This window comes from Chiloscyllium plagiosum, chromosome 17 (genome assembly GCF_004010195.1).
Source record: "Chiloscyllium plagiosum isolate BGI_BamShark_2017 chromosome 17, ASM401019v2, whole genome shotgun sequence".
Classification (NCBI taxonomy): Eukaryota; Metazoa; Chordata; class Chondrichthyes; order Orectolobiformes; family Hemiscylliidae; genus Chiloscyllium; species Chiloscyllium plagiosum.
The window spans coordinates 48,644,033-48,665,178 of record NC_057726.1 but is presented as its reverse complement, the minus strand read 5'-3'; the positions used below and the strand labels follow the sequence as shown (position 1 = coordinate 48,665,178).

The 21,146-nt window shown below is 39.8% G+C and overlaps 1 protein-coding gene across 1 annotated transcript in view; it reads right to left on the bottom strand.

Annotated features, from left to right (window-relative positions):
* lpcat2 (lysophosphatidylcholine acyltransferase 2) overlaps positions 1-21,146 on the bottom strand; it is a 71,753-nt gene that overhangs the window by 7,762 nt on the left and 42,845 nt on the right. The window contains exons 8-11 of the mRNA XM_043707013.1: positions 17,424-17,478; positions 5,359-5,441; positions 4,588-4,713; positions 1,054-1,207 (exon numbers count right to left, since the gene is read on the bottom strand). Of these exons, the coding sequence (XP_043562948.1) occupies positions 1,054-1,207; positions 4,588-4,713; positions 5,359-5,441; positions 17,424-17,478 (418 nt within the window). The remainder of the gene's footprint in view (positions 1-1,053; positions 1,208-4,587; positions 4,714-5,358; positions 5,442-17,423; positions 17,479-21,146) is intronic.

Here is a 21,146-nt window from a genome sequence, read left to right as displayed (position 1 = left end):
AAATGAAGCAAGAGTGAAGTGAGTAAAAACATTTTCACACAGCAAGTAGTTAGTACATGGACTGCATGCTTGGAATTGTGGTGGAGGCAAGTTCAATTGAGACATTTAAGGCGGCTTTGGATGATTATTTGATAGAAATGGTGTGCAAAGATATGTTGAAAAGGCAGGAGTTTAGCACAAGTTAATGAACCAGGGCCAGCAAGCCTCCTTCAATGCAGTAACAATTCTGTGATTTGTTATTTCTGTGAAATTGTGTTTGAAACTATAGTATTGCATTGAAAACCTGATAAAGTAATATTGTAAGTATTCAATTTAGAAATAAATTTTCATCTGGACTGAATCAAATTGAAAATTCCATTTCCAGATTTACCCCTGTGGCAAACAGTAACTTGGCTCATGGCTAAAATTGAGGAGAAAGTGAGGACTGCAGATGCTAGAGATCAGAGCTGAAAATGTGTTGCTGGAAAAGCACAACAGGTTGGGCAGCATCCAAGGAACAGGAGAATCGATTTTTCGGGCATGAACCCTTCTTCAGGAATGAGGAAAATGTGTCCAGCAGGCTAAGATAAAAGGTAGGGAGGATGGACTTGGGGGAGGGGCGTTGGAAATGTGATAGGTGGACAAATCCCTCGAACTCAGCACCGCCTTCCTAACCTGCAATCTTCTTCCTGACCTCTCCGCCCCCACTCTGGCCTATCGCCCTCACCTTGACCTCCTTCCACCTATCACATTTCCAACGCCCCTCCCCCAAGTCCGTCCTCCCTACCTTTTATCTTAGCCTGCTGGACACACTTTCCTCATTCCTGAAGAAGGGCTCATGCCTGAAACATCGATTCTCCTGTTCCTTGGATGCTGCCTGACCTGCTGTGCTTTTCCAGCAACACATTTTCAGCTCATGGCTAAAATTGCTCAATTACTCATTCAATCATGGACAAAATTCTTCAAACATATTGAATTCTGACAAAAATGTGGGGAAATTTGGGCTTCTTCCTTCCTGAATATACATTTCACTATGAAAAATTTTGCTTTGAATAAAATATATAAATAACCTACCCGATCAAAAAGAGAAAACACATCCCTAAGTGGAGGTGTAATTGGCAGTTTCAAGTGATTGGCAAATTCTTCAATACCAATCCTTCCACCCTTGGACACATTGGCAATTGCGGCAAAATTGTCCAGTTGGCTCCGTACATTGTCCCAGTTTAAACTGTAAGAATAAACCAAGCAATCGGAAATAGTTTGAAGTTTGCTAGTTTAATTACATACTTTTTAACTAAGACTTCCCACTTTTGATAAAAGCTGGGTTGGTTTATCACTGGTAATGTTCTTACTTGAGGAATTATTATATCATATGCAATAGGTAGATAAAATGGAAAGAGAGAATGAAATTAAAAGTTACTGCAAGTTCTGTCTCTGAAATTTTATGTTTTCTATTGACAACAACAAGATGGTTGGGAGGCCAAGTTCAACATGCTTCCACAAAATAACCCAGAGCAAAATCTGGGGATTGCTTTACATTTTAATAATCATTATTTGATTGAAGAACACACAACAGAAAACCTGACAAGAACCAATCCAGAATACTAACCAATCAATGCTGAAATGGAAAACTGATCTTGATGTGCAAAATAAACCGGTGTTACTGTGGAAAATCAGATTTACATAGAATACTATATATAAATAAACAAAGTAGTCATGTCAGCCATGATTCAATTGGCAATGCTCTTGTCTTGGAGTTAAAAGGTTCTGGATTCAGAATCCAGACCACATCAGAACTTGAACATACAAATCAAAGCTGCAAGTTTTTTTTTTTACACAGGGAAAGGCTATTTGAGCAATCACTATCCAGCTTCACATTACTAACCCTAGCCAGATCCTACCATTTAAATTATATTCTAAATACTTAGAACATTTGGCGATGGGTTTTAGTGTTACGATATTCATACGGATCAATAAATTTTAAAAGGTTGAATTTTCCATCCACTGTTGGAAAGAATCAAGTCAGGATTTCATTTCAAGACATTTTCTATAATGAATAAACTAAAATAAACTGATGCTACACATTACTTCAGCAATTAAAACACTAAAAATACATTACAATACATCTTAAATTTATGCCAAGCTCTCCATATAGCATCAAAAGTTAAGTTTCAACTTCCTCCTAGCTTTCCAGTAGTCTTCCTTCTCCCTGCCACATCAGGGTGAATCTTTCAGTGTCCTTTGAAAGTTAACCCATTGTCTGAGTATCTCCAAAACACCTCCTAGCAGCTAAATCTATTCTGGAGACTTCTTTTCCTTAAAACTCTGAATGTCTTGTATCTTCAAACAGAGAACTAGCACTAAACAGCTAATGGCTGAATAAAAATAATGTCTTGCCCACTGCTATTCACAGCAGCAGCAGCAGCTGCTATTCCCCTTTCCATTTCTCCATGTATATGGTTGTGTTCAGAAAACCAGATGACCCTTCTTTTTTAACAAGGTAAGAAAACTTTCACTTGATTTTCTACAGATTTTGCTCACAGGTCACATGGGTCTATCTATGGGTATTAGTGATTTAGTGACCATACCATCTGTCCAGGTCATTTTATTCTATCTCAAATTAAAAGATGCACTTTAATATGTGTTATGAAGCGTTGGCATTTGTAACAATAGTGCATGGTCATGATTTGATCATGGTTGTATAATGTTTTATTTGTTATTTAATTCATTAAAGCTCCAGTAGGATAGCTGCAAGGAGGTTACAATATTCTTTCCCTTCATTTGGTGCATTAAATGGAAACTGGTTCTCTTTGAATCCGTTTCTAAAGATAACCATTTGATTTTTTTCTTAAACTCATCAACTGACTTTCGAAACAGCTCACAATACCAAACAACCGCTTGTCCATAACTGGTTTGCTTGGCCATCAGTTTTGGTTGAAACACAGCCATGACAGAGTAGTCACAGAGCTGATTTTACTCTTCCTGCTTACAGGTTCAAAGACAAAAAGATTCATAAGATCCAATAGGTGATCTTGCAGCCACCTGCTTACCAGTCTCTGACTTCTCCAAACTTTTATGTAGGAGAGGGAAATATTGAATGGTTCACCTACTGATGGGTTCATTGGGGCTTAAATTAATGGACAATTAATGGTCACTCAGGGGCCATGTTCTGCTTCCATCGGTATCTTAATCATGACGGGGAGATCAATGATATGCAAGAAGCTCAGCAACTTGAGCTCGATTGACTGGTTTTGGACAAGTGATGAATGGGGTGGGAACCTCCTTTACAGGTCTCTTGGTCCATCAGAGGCACACCCTCACACAGAGTCACATCACCTCTTAAGTTCCTTCCAACATCTTCAACCAAGAGTCCCTACCCTCCTCAATGGGGTATCTCCTCAGAGTTAATGCTTCAAGTCCAATGTCATCTTCTGAACTGCCCTGCTGAATGCTAAAGAGGAGTCATTAGACTTGAAGCATCAACTCTATTTCTCTCTCTTTAGGTGCTGCCACACCAACTGAGTTTCTCCAGCACTAAGCTTCTGAAACAAAAAGCACAAAGTCAGACTTCTTGTACTTCCCATTTTTGTATGTGGATTTGCACAAAATGCTTCTGTTGCACAACCACATTAAATGAAGATGTGTGCAAACATAGATGCATAATTTCAGCTGAGAATCTGCATTCAGCAGCCATTTGCACCACTACTGAGATTTATTTATATATTATTCCTGCCCTGCTAGTTTCTTTTGGGCTTCTTTCTTGCTTTAATTTTTTTCTCATCCTCTCTCCATCACAATTCATCTGATCCTCTTTTTCCATCCTTTCACCTTTTCAATCCAGCTCTTTTTTTACTTAAACTGCATAGTTTAACTTTTGGGGGCGGGGAGGGTGCTTCGGAAAACCAGAGGTGACAGCCACCAAATAGAACAAATGGTAAACGCTTAGAGGAAATCAGTACTAAAAACAAAGACAAATGCTTTGGTGTCTGCTAATTTTAATTGGGAGTGCGGCAGGAAATTAATGAGCAAATTAATATTTTTCCAGCAATTTATGATTTTGTAGCAAATTAATAAAACTGAGTTCTTCTTCAAGTCTTCCTTAAGTTGAAGCAATTAAAATTTGTACCTTAAAGAAGAAAACAGTTTGAAAAAGAAAGCTTTGCAGTACTGTGAAAAAGAAAACTGAAGCCTTTGGGTTCGGACCTTGGAATATAAAGAGTTAGACTAATCAAATACCAGGTTAGAAAGCAGCAAATACCTTACAAAAGGCATTTTCAGAATGCTTTACTAATGAAGATGCATAGTCCTCCATTTGGATATGAAAAAATCAAAGCGGTTCGTCCCTATCTTTCTCTTTATACGTGCATTGAGGAGATATTTAAAATGCTTAACCTTTGATCACCAGCAGAGGTCAGCGCCTTTTAAAGTGCATCAGCCTTTTGCTGTATCTGATTTGACACTGGTTCGAGATACACTTGTATTCATTTGATCCAACTAATTTTGGAAAAAATGCATTTGACATCTCAGTATTTATACTATCATTTAAATATTCAAACTTTCAGCCAAAAACAAGATTTAAAACTATTCCATATAGTCAGATTAGCATACTTGAGCTTTTTGTTAATTTTGGTAAACTCCACCAGGCCAACTTCCATGGGCAAAGTCAGTTCACCGGCTGAAATCATCAGTCTGCAATCTTCAAACGTGTGATCCGTAACTGGCACATCCAAAGCTCTACAAAAATGACAAAATATGTCAAAGCAGACATTTTTCTATGACCAAAATAAATCACGACATTATGTAGCTACAAATTACTGCAGATGCTGGAATCTGTACTAAAAACAACAAAAGGAGATCAAAGCCGGTCAGACAGCATCCATGGAGAGAGAGCAAGCTAATGTTTCAAGTCTAGATGACTCTTCATCAGAGCTGACAGCAGATTTGCCCAGCTCTGACGAAGAGTCATTTAGACTCGAAACATTAGCTTGCTCTCTCTCTCTCTCTCCAAGGATGCTGTCTGATCTGCTGTGATCTCCAGCATGTGTTTTCAGTAAATTGTGACATTAACTGAACAATACTCAAGTTATGTATATTAGGGAGTCACATTTAATAGCCAATTTATTTTGCCAGCATATTAGATGGGTATTAATGATATTCTATTAAATTCTCAAAATGATACTAAAAACCATCCCCAAAATGTGATAATAGGAGTGAAGTGGAATAATTATTGAAAACAATTAGTCTTTTTTGCAGTCTTATAGCTTTCTATTTACAAACAAAGTGAAGTGATCAGTTTGACAAGGAACTTTGTAAATGAAAATAAAAAAATGTACAAAATCTTTTATGCAAAACAAATAAAACTTGTTTCAAGTTACTTACAAGGCCATAACACTACGAACTCTATTACCATATAGGAGAGGATCACATTTTTCTTCTTCACTTGGTACATACACAGGCAAAAACTGAAATTGTTAAGTAAAATTTTATTACCACAGTTTTATTCAATTCAGACAGAGGTATGAAATATCTAAAGCACAAAAATGAAGAAGCTAACTAGCAACATTAAAACAAACCAAACCTGTTTCACTTTATGCCAATTATTCACAGCAGCAACACAGAAATGGGTGGTAAGGTTACATAATGTAAAACTGACATTAAAACTACAAACCAAACTATTGAATGAACATTAAGCAGCTTGACTTCACAGTCTTTGAGAAAATGCTAGAGTCCATTAATAAGGAAGACAACAATAGGAGTTAGAAAAATTTAACACAATCAGAAGCGACACATTTTGTGAAAGTTAAATCAATACATGTCATGTATTCGGACTGCCAGAAAGCATTTCACAAGGTGCCTCATAAAAGATATCAGATAACCAAGGGGCAAAATGGGAGAAAAGGTCTAAGATTGGTCTCTATCATGAGTGAAAAGTATTTGACAAACTAATGGGACTGAAGGCAGACAAGTTCTCAGGACCTGACGGCCTACATCTAAAGATTTAAAAGGAAGTGGCTGCAAAGATAGTGGCGGTGGATGCAAAGATGTGGGGGTTGGGGGTGATGCATTTTTGAAATATTCCAGAACTCACTGGATTCTGGAAATTTCCAATGAATTGGAAAACTGCCAATATGATGCCCCTCTTTCAAGAAAGGAGGGAGCCCAGAAAGCAGGAAACTATAGGCAAGTTATCTTAGCATTTGTCTTTGGAACAAAGAAATAGCAGGACATTTAGGTGAGCTTAATGCAATCAGAGTCAACATGGTTTTGTGAAGAGAAATAATGTTTGACAGATTTGCTAAAGTTTTTTGAGGATATAACAAGCAGAGTTGATAACGGGAAACCAGCAAATGTAATATATTGCATTTCCAAAAGGATTTCAATAAGGTGTCGCAGAAAAGGTTTTTGCACAAGATAGGAGTTCATGCTACTGGGGATAATGTATTTGCTTGAAGTGAGGATTGTTTAACACACAGAAACTAGAATTGCGATTGATGGGTATTTTCAGCTTGGGAAGATGTGGATTGCCATTGGGATCTTAGGACCTCAATTATTTACTATCAATATTAAGACTTGGAGGAGAGGGCAGCGTAATATATCCAAACTTGCCAATGAAATAAAAATAAATAGATGGAAGGGCATGTTGTGGTGAGGACATGGAGAATCTGCAAGGTAAGAAAGGTCAGTTGAGTGAATAAGCAAAAACCTGGTAGATGAAGTTTATTGTAGGAAAGTGTGAGGTGATGCATTTTTTGATGTGAAGAATGAAAAGGCAGTCTACGATTTAAGTGAAGAGAGTGTCCAGGAAAATGCAGGGTTCTGAGTGTTCTTGTGCATGAAACATAAGATGTTTGCACGTAGGTACAGCAATTATTTAAGATGACAAATGGACGTTTGACCTTTATTGCGATGAGGTTGGAGGGTTATAACTGTATAGGGTGGTGATGGTGAGACTATGCCAAGTGTACAGTTTCGGTCGCTAATTTGAGAAAAATAAACTGACGGAGGGAAATTCATGAAACTAATTCCTAGAATAAAGGAGTTGAGAATGGCTAAGCAGGTTATGTCTTTAAAAATTAGAATTTCGAAGAATGAGGGGCAACCTTATTGAAACACATAAGGTTCTTAGGGGACTTGACAGGGTAGATTTTGTGACTTCTACTAGTGGTGGAATTGGCATGAAAGATAATTTCTTATTGAGATGGCCATTACCGGGCACTTTAGTGATCCAAACATTACTAGCCACTAGTCTGCTCAAGCCTGGGTCGTGCTGCATTTGGTCAAGGATTATTTCAGTATCTGATGGTGCCAAACATTGTGAAATCATTAGCGAACATCTTCACTTCTAACCTTGTGATGGTAGGATGGTCATTGATGAAACAGTTGAAAATGTTTGGATTAAGACACTACACTCAGGAACTTCTGTACAGATATTTTGGAGCTCAGATAACTAATCTCCAACAAATACAAATATTTTCCTTTGTGCTGGTGGTTATTCCAATCAATAGAAAGTTTTCTACCTGATCCCCCCGACTCCAGATTCTTTTAGTGCTCTTTGACACCATACTTGATCAAATGCAACTTTTATGTCAAAGGCAGTCACTCTCAATGCACTTCTGGAGTTCAACTCTTTTGCCCAAGTTTGAATCAAGTCTGTAATGAGGTCAGGAGCCAAGTGGCCCTGGCTGAACCCAAACAATGTTAGTGAGCAGGTTATTGCGAGGCAAGCTCTGCATGATAGCACTGTTGATGATCCCTTTTATCACTTATGTTGACAATAATTGGCAGGTTGCAATATACTATATTTTGTATAAGACATGACAGGGCAATTTCCCACATTGCCAGGTAGATGCCATTGTCACAGCTGCATTGGAACAGCCTAGCCAGGGGAGGGGCAGGTTCTGGAGCACAAGTCTTCAGCATAAATGCTGGTGTATTGTCAGGGACCATAGCCTTTGCAATTTTTTTTCAGCCATTTCTTGATGCCACATGGGTAACATGAGGTGATGCATTTTGGAAAGGCCTATCACAGTAGGACTTCTACACTTAATGGTAAGATCCTGAGGAATGTTGCTGAACAACGAGACCTTGGAATGCAGGTTCATAGTTCCTCGAAAGTAGAGTTGCAGGTAGATAGGAGTGTGAAGGCAGCATTTGATATGATTGCCTTCATTGGTCAGGGCATTGAGTATAGCAGATGGGAGGTCATGTTGCAGCTGTACAGGACATTGGTTGGGCCACTATTGGAATACTGTATGTATTTCTGGTCTCCCTGCTTTAGGAAGGATGTTGTGAAACTTGAAACGTTTCAGAAAAGATTTACAAGGATGTCACCAGGGTTGGAGGATTTGAGCTACAGGGAGAGGCTGAAAAGGCTGAGGTTATTTTCCCTGGAGCATCAGAGCTGGAGGGGTGACCTTATAGAGATTTATAAAATCATGAGGGGCACAGATAGGATAAATAGACAAGGTCTTTTTCCCAGGGTGCAGGAGTCCAAAACTAGAAGGCATACGTTTAAGGTGAGAAAGGAAAGATTTAAAAGGGACCTTTTAAATCGCAACGTTTTCAAGCAGAGGGTGGTGCATGTATGGGAATCAACTGCCAGAGGAAGTGGTAGAGGCTGGTACAATTAAAAGGCATCTGGATGGGTATATGAATAGAAAGGGTTTAGAAGTATATCGGCCACATTCTGAAAAATGGGACTAGATTTAATTTAGGATGTCTAATCAGCAGGAATGAGCTGCACCAAAGGGTCTGTTTCTGTGTTGTATATGTCTATGGCTGAATCAACTGGTTGAAGATTGGCATCAGTAATGCTGGGTTCTTCTGTAAGTTCGAGATAGTGAGGACTGCGGATGCTGGAGATTTTCAGAGTAGATGAAGTATGGCATTGGAAAAAGCACAGCAGGTCAAGCAGCATCTGAGGAGCAGGAGAGTTGACATTTTGAGCAGGACCCTTTATCAGGACTGGCCAAAACATCAACTCTCTTGCTCCTCAGATACTACCTGACCTGCTGTGCTTTTTTCCAGTACCACTCTCTAACTTTTGTAAGTTGCCAAGCTAGATCAGACACATAGCATTTCTGGTTGAAGATTGTTGCAAATGCTTCAGCATTATCCTTTCCAATAATGGTTTGGGTTTCTCCATTATTGAGGATGGGGACACGTGTAGAGGTCCTCTTCCAGTGAGTTATTTAATTGTTCACCAATGCTCACAGCTGGATCTAGTAGGACTGCAGAGTTTGACCAGGTCCATTGATTCTGGAATCAATTTGCTTGATTTGTCATTTGCTGTTTACACTGACAGGAGTGCAAATAGACCAATGTTGTTGCTTTAACTACTCATTTTTGCATCTGGTGTTGGTCGCTGCACACCCTCTTGCCCTCTTCATTGATCAGGATTGACCCCTTGGTTCAATCATAATAGTATTGGCAAAGAGGGGAATATGCCAGGTCACGAGAACTGTGCAGTGGTCACCCCTACTGATACAGACATGAGTAGATGTATCTATGGCATGAAGAGAAGCAAAAAGGTTAAGCATTATTTTTGCCTCTAGTTGGTTCCTTCACTCCGTGCCACAGACTCATTCTAGCAACAATGTCCTTTCAGTCTTGACAAGCTTAGTCAGTAATATAGCTGCAGAGTCATTATTGACGGTGGACATTGAAATCCCTCACACACAGCACATTCTGCACCTTTGTCACCCACAGTACTTGTCCAAGTGCTGTTCAACATGGAGAAGTACTGGTTATCAGTTGTGGGGGATGATACAAGTATATTTGTATAAAGTACAAGATCAGAATAGCTAAAGTGAACTGAGGAAATAGGTCAACAGGTAAGAAAGCACAGAAACAGTGGAAGGCAATGAGATATTGCAAACCTCAGCCATATTTCACTGGGAAAACATGATTGAGAGAAGGATGTGCCATCCCTGGTTGACTAATAAAATTAAAGATAGCATCAAATTGAAAGAAAGTGTCCAACACTGTAAAGATTAGTGGTGAGTTAGAAAATTTTTAATTTATAAAATCTGTGAAAAAAAAGCACTATTTAAAAAGGAGGAAACTTTAACTATGCCAAAAATCAAACTCAAATTTCTAAACGGATAGCAATAAGCATCTCCACAAGGATAACAAACAACAGGGAGTTTAGTTTATTGTCCTCCTCTTTTGTTTGTAAATTATGATACTGAATTACTTTTAAAACATCATTTCTGTTTCTTTGCCATCTTAAAAGAGGCCACGACTGGTTTCCCCCAAAGTCTCTGCTTATGAAGCCCATTTTTAAATGATCTGAAGCAAACTAATTCTAGGGTTTTAAAAGATAGTTTATTTAATGTTCAAACCCAGGGCTAAATTTTCAGCATACGTACAGGCATAAACATACAAGGAAGAAAAAAAACAAAGGAAAAGTCATGATTCCAAACAAATGGAGAGAAAGATTCTTGTGTGGCAGAGTCCAGCAAGCCAATACCCAGTGAAAGGTTCTTATAGTTGGCTATTCAGGCAGTTTAGGAACTAGTTCAGTTTTTTGTCCAGATTTCCTCTGAAAATGAGACTTCAAGAGAAGTCAAAAGTAGAGGTAGACTTTGGCTAGGCCTCAAGTGCCCTTTTGTCTATTTCAATTTTTGTTTTAAAAAAGGTCTCAGTAGAGAGTTAGAGTTGTACACTTAAAGCTAGTTTTAAAATGTCATGTGACAGAGTTTCTGAAATGGGGCATTTTACTCCTCCAACCATTGTGTGGTGGGAGATAATTGTGGGGTTGGTAGCACCATTTCAATCATAAGTTTCAGTGTTTTCCCTTTGTACAAAATTAGGAAGGGTAGACTCTGTCTGTTGCTCCTTTGGGTTTTATTGCAACACTCAAAGTGGAAGTGTAAAATTACAGAGGGATGATGATTTGGATCTTTCTACGTAATTGCTGGAAATTTCTAAAAGCAGTCAAGTTGCCCAGTCTATGTCTGATAGTGGCTATTTTATGCATGAATCAATTTTATAAAATAAACGAGAGTACAATTGCAAAATTCAAAAAAAATGAGATTTCTTTGCATGTCTTGCAGGTATAATATTCTAACAGCTATCAGGAAGAAAATTAATTCTATATCATTTTTAAAAAGGATTTTCTTGAAGAAATTAAAACAAAATCTCTCATGCATTTGGGAATTAATTCCTGACAGTTAAACATATAACTAGCAGGAGAATATCTTTCTCTGTTGAATTCTGTGGGTTCATACTCCGAACAGGATGCTGTGTCAACCAAAGTTAAATTTTTTTCTGTAGCTTTTAAGGCTGTAAGAACCAACTCCAATCTAACAATGTCATGTTGATGCTTTGCACTTCAGAAATTATCACACTTAGTAGGGTGGTTTGCAAATTTTGTAAAAACTTCTGGGCACACTTGTTTTCACATTCTGAGATTTTGTTTTATTTGCACTGTGGTTTAACAGGGCATCCAGGTACAAACAAGGACTGCAGATGCTGGAAACCAGAGTCTAGATTAGAGCGGTGCTGGAAAAGCACAGCAGGTTAGGCAGCATCTGAGGAGCAGGAAAATCGCATAAACCACATCATCCAAAGACATTTCCGTCACCTCCAAACAGACCCCCACTACCAGGGATATATTTCCCTCCCCACCCTTTCCGTTTTCCACAAAGACCGTTCCCTCCGTGACTACCTGGTCAGGTCCACGCCCCCCAAAAACCCACCCACCCGCCTGGGCACCCTCCCCTGCCACCGCAGGAATTGCAAAACCTGCGCCCACACTTCCTCCCTCACCTCCATCCAAGCTCCCAAAGGAGCCTTCCACATCCACCAATGTCATTTATTATATCCGTTGCTCCTGATGCAGTCTCCTCTACACTGGGGAGACTGGACGCCTCCTAGCAGAGTGCTTTAGGGCACATCTCCGGGACACCCGCACCAATCAACCCCACTGCCCTGTGGCCCAACATTTCAACTCCCCCTCCCACTCTGCCGAGGACATGCAGGTCCTGGGCCTCCTCCACCGCCGCTCCCTCACCACTTGACGCCTGAGGAAGAACGCCTCATCTTCCGCCTTGGAACACTTCAACCCCAATGTCCTCATTTCCCCCTCCCCCACCTCACCTCAGCTCCAACCTTCCAGCTCAGCACAGTCCTCATGACCTGTCCTACCTGTCTTTCACTACCTGTTAGTTCATCTGGGAACTTTCTTGTTCTCCTTCCATGTTGGAAAGATAGTGTCAACAAAAGGCATCTGGATGGGTATTTGAATAGGAAGAATTTGGAGGGATATAGGCCAGGTGCTAGCAGGTGGCAACAGATTGGGTTGGGATATCTGGTCGGAATGGACAAGTTGGACAAAGGGTCTCTATGACTCTAAGCCAGACTTTCTGCACATCCACTAGGGTGGGAGTCTCCTTCCATTCAAAACTTTCTGCTTGGTTCAGGACTCGGGTCCCTATTCTGTCCTATACCTTTGGACAGACATCCTGCTCATCAGGCAGGGGCATGAGCTATTTTTCATGCAAAACAAGGGGAGGCTGTTAGGATGTGTTTGCAGGACTTTCCCGGTGTCTGTCCCTAAAGCAGAAGGTGGAATTCAGACAGCCAGCCCTTATTCAGCAGGGGCCCAGGTTTCCTTCCTTGTAAAATAGGAGGTAGGTAGCTTTCTCATCTGGAGTTGGAAACCTCTCTGGTCTCACTTTAAATAGGAAAAGTAGGTCTCAAACACACGTCCATCTGTTACGATAAATTTGCCATCTAGGTTTGGGAACGTTCTGTGCCTGTATTTAGATCTAGGAGAGAGATTTGACGAGCCACACTTTGGCTGCATCTCCTTCAACCTTTCTTACTCCCATCTCAGCCTTTTTTGCTTCTCTCTAGCTCAACTGAGTACTGTGCACCAGTTCTGGAAGCTTCAGAGTTAGCAGCCTCTGAACTGACTTTTGGGTGAAAGTAAGCACAACCCAGCCACAAAATGGTTGATAAAGCTGCAAGAGAGGATCCTAAAGAGAGTACCTCTTGCTTACAAGGTAATTAATTACCCAATTTAGTAACGTGGAATGGGCTGGTCCATATTCTACACTATGTCTTTTAGCATACCCTGGTTATTCACTTTTACCGTCAGTTCATCTGTATTAGAACCATTCTAGGCCTCATTTCAACCTAGCAAGGAAAGTATGCCAATTTGATTCCTTGCTCATTTCCTTCTTTTCATGAAAAATATAGATCCGTTCTTGACCTCTTAATTTTACTGGTCTGCTCTCAGCCTCTAGCTTCGTCAAACCAGCTTATCCCCAATGAGTTTTGCACCCCCTGCAAAGCTTCTGGCACATACTCCAGCCTTCAACAACTGTGCAGAGCTGTGGTTAATTGATTAGTTTGTACAGCCTCTCATGACTGTCTCCCGATGCCTATCCTGACATATTTAGACACAATGGGCTCTTTGCTGAACTTTTCAATTCTATGATTCTGTCCTGATGTCTTTTCATCAGCAAGTTGAGATTTAATATTTTCGTGACACACTCACATTAGCATGCAAAGAGGGAAAAAAGAAAATTAGCTATAATTCTTGATTTATTAATGATATGGTTATTAATTCATGTGTCGGTCAAAGTCAAAATCCAGTCGGTCAAAATCAGGTGAAGCTGTTTGCAGTTGGCCAGAAATCATTTTCACAGAAGCTCAGATGCAAATGAAAACAACAATATGGCTCTTTAAGGCTGTGAACTAATTTACATTTCATGCGAAATACAAGACTCTTCCTCGGAGACAGGCTTCAAAAGGAATGAACGAGAGACTGGGGGCAAGTTTCAGATCATAAGATATGGGAGCAGAAGCAGGTTGTTCAGCCCATCAGGCCTGTTCTGCTATTCAACCACAGTTGATTGGTATTGAGAAATCTTTCTCCTGCCTTCTCCCTGCAATCCTTGCTCCCCCAATCACAAGTCTGTTTTCAACTCTTGGCCTCGACAGCCTTCTGTGGCAATGTGTTCTATAGGTTCACCATCTCTTAAGTGTGACTGGGGCTGATTTTATAATCTTCAACTCCACTTTGCTACCTTATCCACATAACGCTTGATTCCTTTACTGATTAGGTGTCTATCTCAGACTCAACAGCCCTGTGATAAAGAATTTCACACATTCACTCTCCTCAGACAGAAAGAAAAACTGCCTCATCTGTCTTAAATTGGTGATCCCTTATTGCAAGATTAAGCTCTCAGGTGACAAACAGAGTAGACAGGAAAAACTTTCCCGTTAGTGGAGGGATCAATGACCAGGGATTATTGTTTTGAAGTGAGGGGCAGGAGGTTTAGAAGGAACATGCGAAAAGCTTTTTTTTTAAATATAAAAATCCAGGTGGTGGGAATTTGGAATTCAATGTCTCACACCATTTAAGAAGTCGCTACAGTCTTAAAAGACTCCATTCTCTCATTAGTGAGAGACTCTCGGTATCTATGTATCTACATTATCAATTCCTCCAAGAATCTTATATATTGCAATAGGGGGTCTCATTCTTTTAAACTCCAATGAGTACAAGCCCAACGACTCAACCTTACCTCAAGAAAATCCTTGTATACCTGCAATCAACCTAATAGGCCTTATCTGGACTGCCTCCAAAGCTAGTACATCTTTCCTCTGATAAAGGGACCAAAACGTCGTTTTCCAGCTGGTCTGACTGGTACTTTGTATAGCATTAGCAAGGCCTTCCTAGTATTTTTATACTCCATTTGTTTTGAAATAAAGGCCAGTATCCACCTGTGTTCCCTATTATCCACTGAACTGGATGTTAGCTGCATCTGATTCGTGCCAAATCCATGTTGCAGCCTTCCTCATTTAAATAATATTCAACTCTTCTATTTATCTTGCAATGCACATAATCTCACATTTCCTACATTTTATTCCATTTGCCAAGTTTTCGCCCACTCACTTAACCGGCCTATACCTTTAAGTGTTATTGTCTCACCCTCAGTACTCAGCTGCCCACCTATTTGTGTCATCTGCAGACTTGGCGATAATACATTCATTTCGTCATTCATGTCAATAATATATATTGTAAATAACTGCGGCCCCAGCACTTTTCCCTGTGGCACTCCAGTAGTTACAGACTGCAATCCTGAAAATGCACCATTAATTTCAACTCTGTCTTCTATTAGCTACTCAATCCTCTATCTGCAACTCATACATTATTCCCAATACCATGGGCTCTAAGATAGCCTTGTTATCTAAGGGGCTGTGTTCACTGTGGTCCCTCTCTTCATATTTAGAGAAGCTCCTCCTGCCTGTTTTTGTTACTCGTTAGTTTGCCCACGGTTTATTTTCTGCGCTGTTTTAGTCATCTTTTGTTGGCTTTTAAATCAGAGAACTGGGAATGTTTTAAGTCTAATCTTTGCCATATCATATTTTTTTCTTTCAATTTTATACTATCCTCCAATTTATTAGTTAACCACGGCTGGTTAGGTTCTAGAATCCTACTTCCTCACTGGCCTGAACCAAACTGCTTATTGTCTGTCCCAATGTTAAAAAGCACTCTCAAAAATGAAGTTCAGAGCTGTATATTAAAAAGCTACTGAAACATCTGACTTTCAAATAATATGGACAAGGCAATTCAACCAAACTAGGTGGTTTCAATGTGTCTCAAAATCATTTAAGGAGGTAACTGTGGGGCTGTTAGTATCAGGTCAGCCATGAGTTTCAATGCTGCCCTACGTTCAGAAGTGGTCGTGTTGGCAGGGTCTATTGCTCCTTTGCGTAATACTTGTCAAACAAATGAGAGGTGCAAACTTCCAGAGAGTCACAAGTTAGTTTTTGCCTTGGCAATTGCTGAAAATTTTTAGAAGTAGCCATTGTGCTAATCTGCATTTAATAATAGACATTTTAAAACTGGCAAGAGTTCATTTGAATGAGACAGTATAGTCTTTTGTTTTAGAAAGGACAGTATTATCTCCTTCCAGGCCTTGCAGGCCTGGTTTTCCTTCAGCCGTCAGGAATAAAGATCTATTTAACTTCAACAGGATCTCTTGCAGAAAGAAATAAAGTATAGATATTTACTTAGTAGATAGATAAAACTCGCAAGAGAAGTTTCTTTGTTGCATTCTAAGGGTTCATACTTGGGAAAACGTGTCAGCTAATGAGGGATTTCTTTTCTGTAGGGTATAAGGCTTCAACAGCCAATTCCAGCCAATGTAACATCTCTGCTCAGAGGAAATTAAGGAATTATAGGGCAGTTTTGATGTCAGCGATAGGGAAAATGCACTAATAAGATAATATGACGAAACAGGCAGGAGGCAAAAATTGATAATTTTTGAGCTGCAAGCAGTTATGAGTGGAGTGTCACAGGGATTAGTGCTGGTGCCTCAACTATTTACAATTTCAATCAATGAAATAGCTGAAGAGACTGAGTGTATGCAGAAAGTAAATTGTCCAGAGATCAGAGCCTATGCAAATCTCTGTAGACTGCAACTGAGCAGCTAAAAATAGGCCAGTAGAGTAAAGCATGGGAAAAACTTGACTACTTTAGCCAGAAGAATAGAAAAGCAATATTTTGTGCAAACGGAGAGACAGCAGAATTCTACAAGTCACAGGGATCTGGGTGTCCTTATATATAAATTACGTAAAGCTGATATGCAGGGGCACAAGTGAAGGAAGGCAAACAAAAAGTGTTTTGTGCATATGAAATCAAGAATAAACATAGGGAAGTAGTGCTACATCTGTACAGGACCATAGTGAGATCCTGGTGTAGTGTGTACACTTTTGGTCTCCATAACAAAAGGCATAGCTGCAGTTGAAACAATTCAAAAAAGGTCTACTCATTTTATAAGCATTTTGTAATGAAAGGTTGAACAGGACAGATCTGGTTCCATTGGAGTTAAGAAAAAAAGCTGGGCAATCTTACTGAAATATGTGACTTGAGGGGACTTGACAGGATGGATGCTGACAGAGAGAATGTTATCGCTGCCTCCGTGTTGGGGTCTCGAACTATGAGACAGAGTCTAAAACATGAGAAATCTCCCTTTTAAGAGGGAGGGGTAGGGAGAATTTTCTTTTGTGCTGTTAAGTCTACAGAACTCTCAACACCTGAATGCTGTGAAGGCTGAGTCATTGAACACATTCAGGGCTGAATTAGATAGATGTTTGATCAAGGGAGTCACAGGCATGGAGTGATTTAGGGCAGGCAATAAATGGAGTTCGCCATGATTGCATCAATTGGTCAGGCAGGCACAAAGGGCTGAATGGCCTGCTCTTCTAATGTTTATGCTGTGATTCATGTTGAACCCAAAAAACAATTAATCATTCTTCGCATTCGAATTATCCATTCCATTTTGAACATCTTGATCACATCTCCTCCTATTTTTTTCTTTTCCTCAATAAAAGATTCATTTTAAATTTCCTCTAATCATGAGGTCCAAGTGAATGGAAAGATATATTCAACGGCAGGGGCCAAGAACTATCATTTATATTCTTACCTCAACTTCCACTTTTGAATAGGGTTGACATAATGTTAAAAACACAAGTGTCATCCTGCAAAACAAACAGAAATATTTGAAAAACAAAATAGAGAATTCTGAGAGCAAACTGTGCATGTTTTTACCAAAGATGACAAAGTCTACTGTATTGTAAACCTAACGAGATTACCAAGACTGTTCATTTAACAGGTCACTTAAAAATAATTCATCAACAGCACGTGTGCATATTTGAACACACTACCATGCTGTTTTGGGATTCTATATTCACAATGAATCATTTCCACCATCTTACGTGAGCTATTAGGGATACTAAAGACATTTCCTAGTAAAAGACAGCAAATGAATATGTAACAGATAACCCATGCACATACCCACTTTTGATCATCAATAATTGCAGGCAAGGTAGATTATTTGGTTCACCTTGAGTTACACCAGAAGCTCACCCTAATGCAGCAAATTATTGATGCTTAAATCATTTCAGGATTTTCATTTCCACTACTTTCTCAAGTACACATCCCACAAAATCACATGTTGTGTAAAATCTTTGAAGTCAAACCTACATTTAGTTTTCATTAATGTGAAACTGAATCTATGGAGAGTTGGTGGTGGATTGAAAGTCAAGATATGGCTTTCCTATATGGAATCACACAAATAAAAGCTAAATGCTGGAAATCTGATAGAAAAATAGGAAGGACTGGGAAATCTCAAGTCTGGCAACACCTATGGAGAGGGAAGAGAGCTAATGTTGAGTCATGACAGTAAGAGGAGGAGAAAGTTTGGACTAAAAACATTAACTTTGATGAGTTTCTCCAGGACTTTGTTATTATTTTAAAATCTCAGTTGGAGACAGAGATTTAATTTTAAAAAATCAGACTGAAAAATTGAAAGTTCTCTCAAAACTGTTTTACTTTTGAAAGATATCATGATACCTCCCTCCTCATACAAAAATGAAACAAAGGCTGTTTCTGAAATTTGAAAGCTACATTTTGCATTTGAGGACAATTTTTTGACTCTCCTTAACTTATTTTTTTAGATGACGCAATCATGTAGTAACAATGCCTTCTGTATTTATATGACATATGGGATATTTGAACTTGCACAGAATTAAAACCACTAAGAATTATTAACCCTCAAGTAAACTTAAAGATATAACACAGGGAGAAAGCAAAATTTACGAGACAATAGTATTTAAGTTGGTATGAGACAACAAGCATACGTTACCAAGAGTTTTTTTCAAAGTAACTGGCATGCATGCGCTTACACACACACAAAAAAAGTTATCACCCTAACCACACCTTGCTGTGTCTGGTGAGGTCTCAACTAACATATCTCCATCACATAAGCACAATGCTGGAAGAATGTAATCAAGCAGTTAGTACCCTTTTCACTGCATCTCCTCTCAAGTTCAGACTGAAATATAACAATGGGCATTATTCATTACAAACAGGATCCTCTGCACCAATCTCCCCCTGAAAACTGATGGGGTTAAATGCTAATAAGGCCTGGACCTAATGGGTTGGCATTCTGGGATAATTCAGGAAATAGCTACAGAGTGGGATTCTAGAAAAATTCCAGAGGATTGAAAAACTGCTAATGTAGCTATGGTAAAGCAACTGAGAGAGAAAGAGGATTGCTGTGAGGGCTCTTGAAAGCTTTTAAAGCAAACCTTCAGTAAGCAGCCAATGAGCAAGAGGAGATTAAGACTTCCAAGAAGCAGAAGGTATTATAGACAAACAATGTGATGCCAGTCTATTTAAATGGTAATGTGATAGATGATGTGCTGTTGCGAGTAACCATGGGCCTCACTGTTGTGGGTACAGTCTATGTTACGTATGAACTCTTTTACATTGCCAAGCCTGCTTGGTCAAGATAGCTGCAGGGTAAGATACTCCAGTTGGAGTTCCTCTCCTTGCCAGTTCTTTTTCTTCTCCTCTTGCAGTACTTTTTTCTTCCCTCGCCCCCAACGTTTAACTACCCCTACCTAGAGGAGTTGTTGCGACCGGAGACTTGGCAGGAGCTGAGCGCATGGGCCATGTCCTGCAATGGTAGCAAAAGGAACATGGGCCAGGGAGAGTCCCCGGAGTGACAGCAACAGGAGAAACCAGGGACCAGAGCGGCACATAATGAAGCAAATCCTGGTAAAATTGTTGGACTTGGCCCTGGCACCACGTGCTGAACTACTGTTTGGAATTCTCTACTTACTGTAATAAAAATCCTTTTCACAATATTATAACCATCTCATTTCTAACTCTCATTCTCAGACTAAGTAATCCTACTGTTTTCCTTTTAATTCTCTTTTGTATAACACAACTATGTTTTTTCATTAAGATTAATACCCAGGTACTTATACCTAAGCTGACGTCAAAAAAGGCAATCACTGTAAAGACTTTTCACTGTACTTCCATCCCGGAGTACAAGTGATAACAAAGGATATTCTGATTCTGAAGAAGTAACTCAGCGTGCAGCCATGCCAAGCCCTCTATTACAGTCCACAACGCTACCTAAATGTTAAACTGTAAATTATCAGGAAGCTGACTTTTCAAGTGTCTGTTCATGGTTTAAGGGAACAGTTTTTACTTGATAATGTAGCTTACATAACTAAGCGTGTGATTTATCACGTGAAAAAATGATTAAATTTAGAGTTTAATCTCAACTTAGAGGTGGAAATATTTGCAACCAGAAACTGGATAATAAATACCGTTCTGAAGAATGAGAACATACTTTCATGAGTGTTTCACCACTGATGTATAAATTAGAGGACATTCACACCACAGCTTCTGCTTTTACAGTTCCTCATTTGTTTAACAGGAATGCATTTACCACTTTGATCCCAGAAACATTTTCATCCTATTTATTATTCACAACTTAAAAAAAATTATGTTCATTTGAATTTGCTACAGGATAATACCACTTATTCAGATCACGTTCGCCTTACTTTCAAAAGCTGCCTTTTTGTTTTTACAGCAATCAGGTTTCACTATACACAACAAGATTTCCCTTTATCCGTTCAAGCTGCCCAAGTCAAACTGACTGTTCCCAGTGACACACACGGAGTCAATCAATAACTATCCCTGGACCATCAACTCGGTTTAAGATGCTCTTTGGTCTGCTCAAAATTTGTTGGTCATCTTGTTGTAAAGTCATCTTCTTGGCTGACTAAGAGACTGGTACATTTCAAGTTTCAGGATTACGTGCTTAGATTCACACCAAGCCTTAGGGTAAAAGTGAGGACTGCAGATGCTGGAAACCAGAATTTAGATCAGAGTGGTGCTGGAAAAGCACAACAGGCAGCATCCAAAGAGCAGGAAAATCTATGTTTCGGGCAAAAACGCTTCATCAGGAAGAGAGGCAGGAAGCTTCCAGGAAAGATAAATGGGGGGAGGAGGGGGACTGGGGAGAAGGTAGCAAAGAGTACAATAGGTGAGTGGGGTTGGGGATGGAGGTGATAGGTCAGAGAGGAGGGTGGGGGAAGGTAGCAAAGTGACTTCCGCCACCCCTACTGCCGTTGTCACCACCACTTCCGCCCCCACCAGCGCCACTCACCTGCTTTCTGCTGACATGCCCGCCACAGACCCCACTGTCACTACACCCACCCCCCAGAACCCCGAGGGGAACACTACCCCTGCTCATGACTCCACTCCCATTCCCCCCACCATCACACCCACTCCAGTTACTGGCTCCGCCCCCACTCCCACCTCCACACCCACACCACATTCCAGCTAC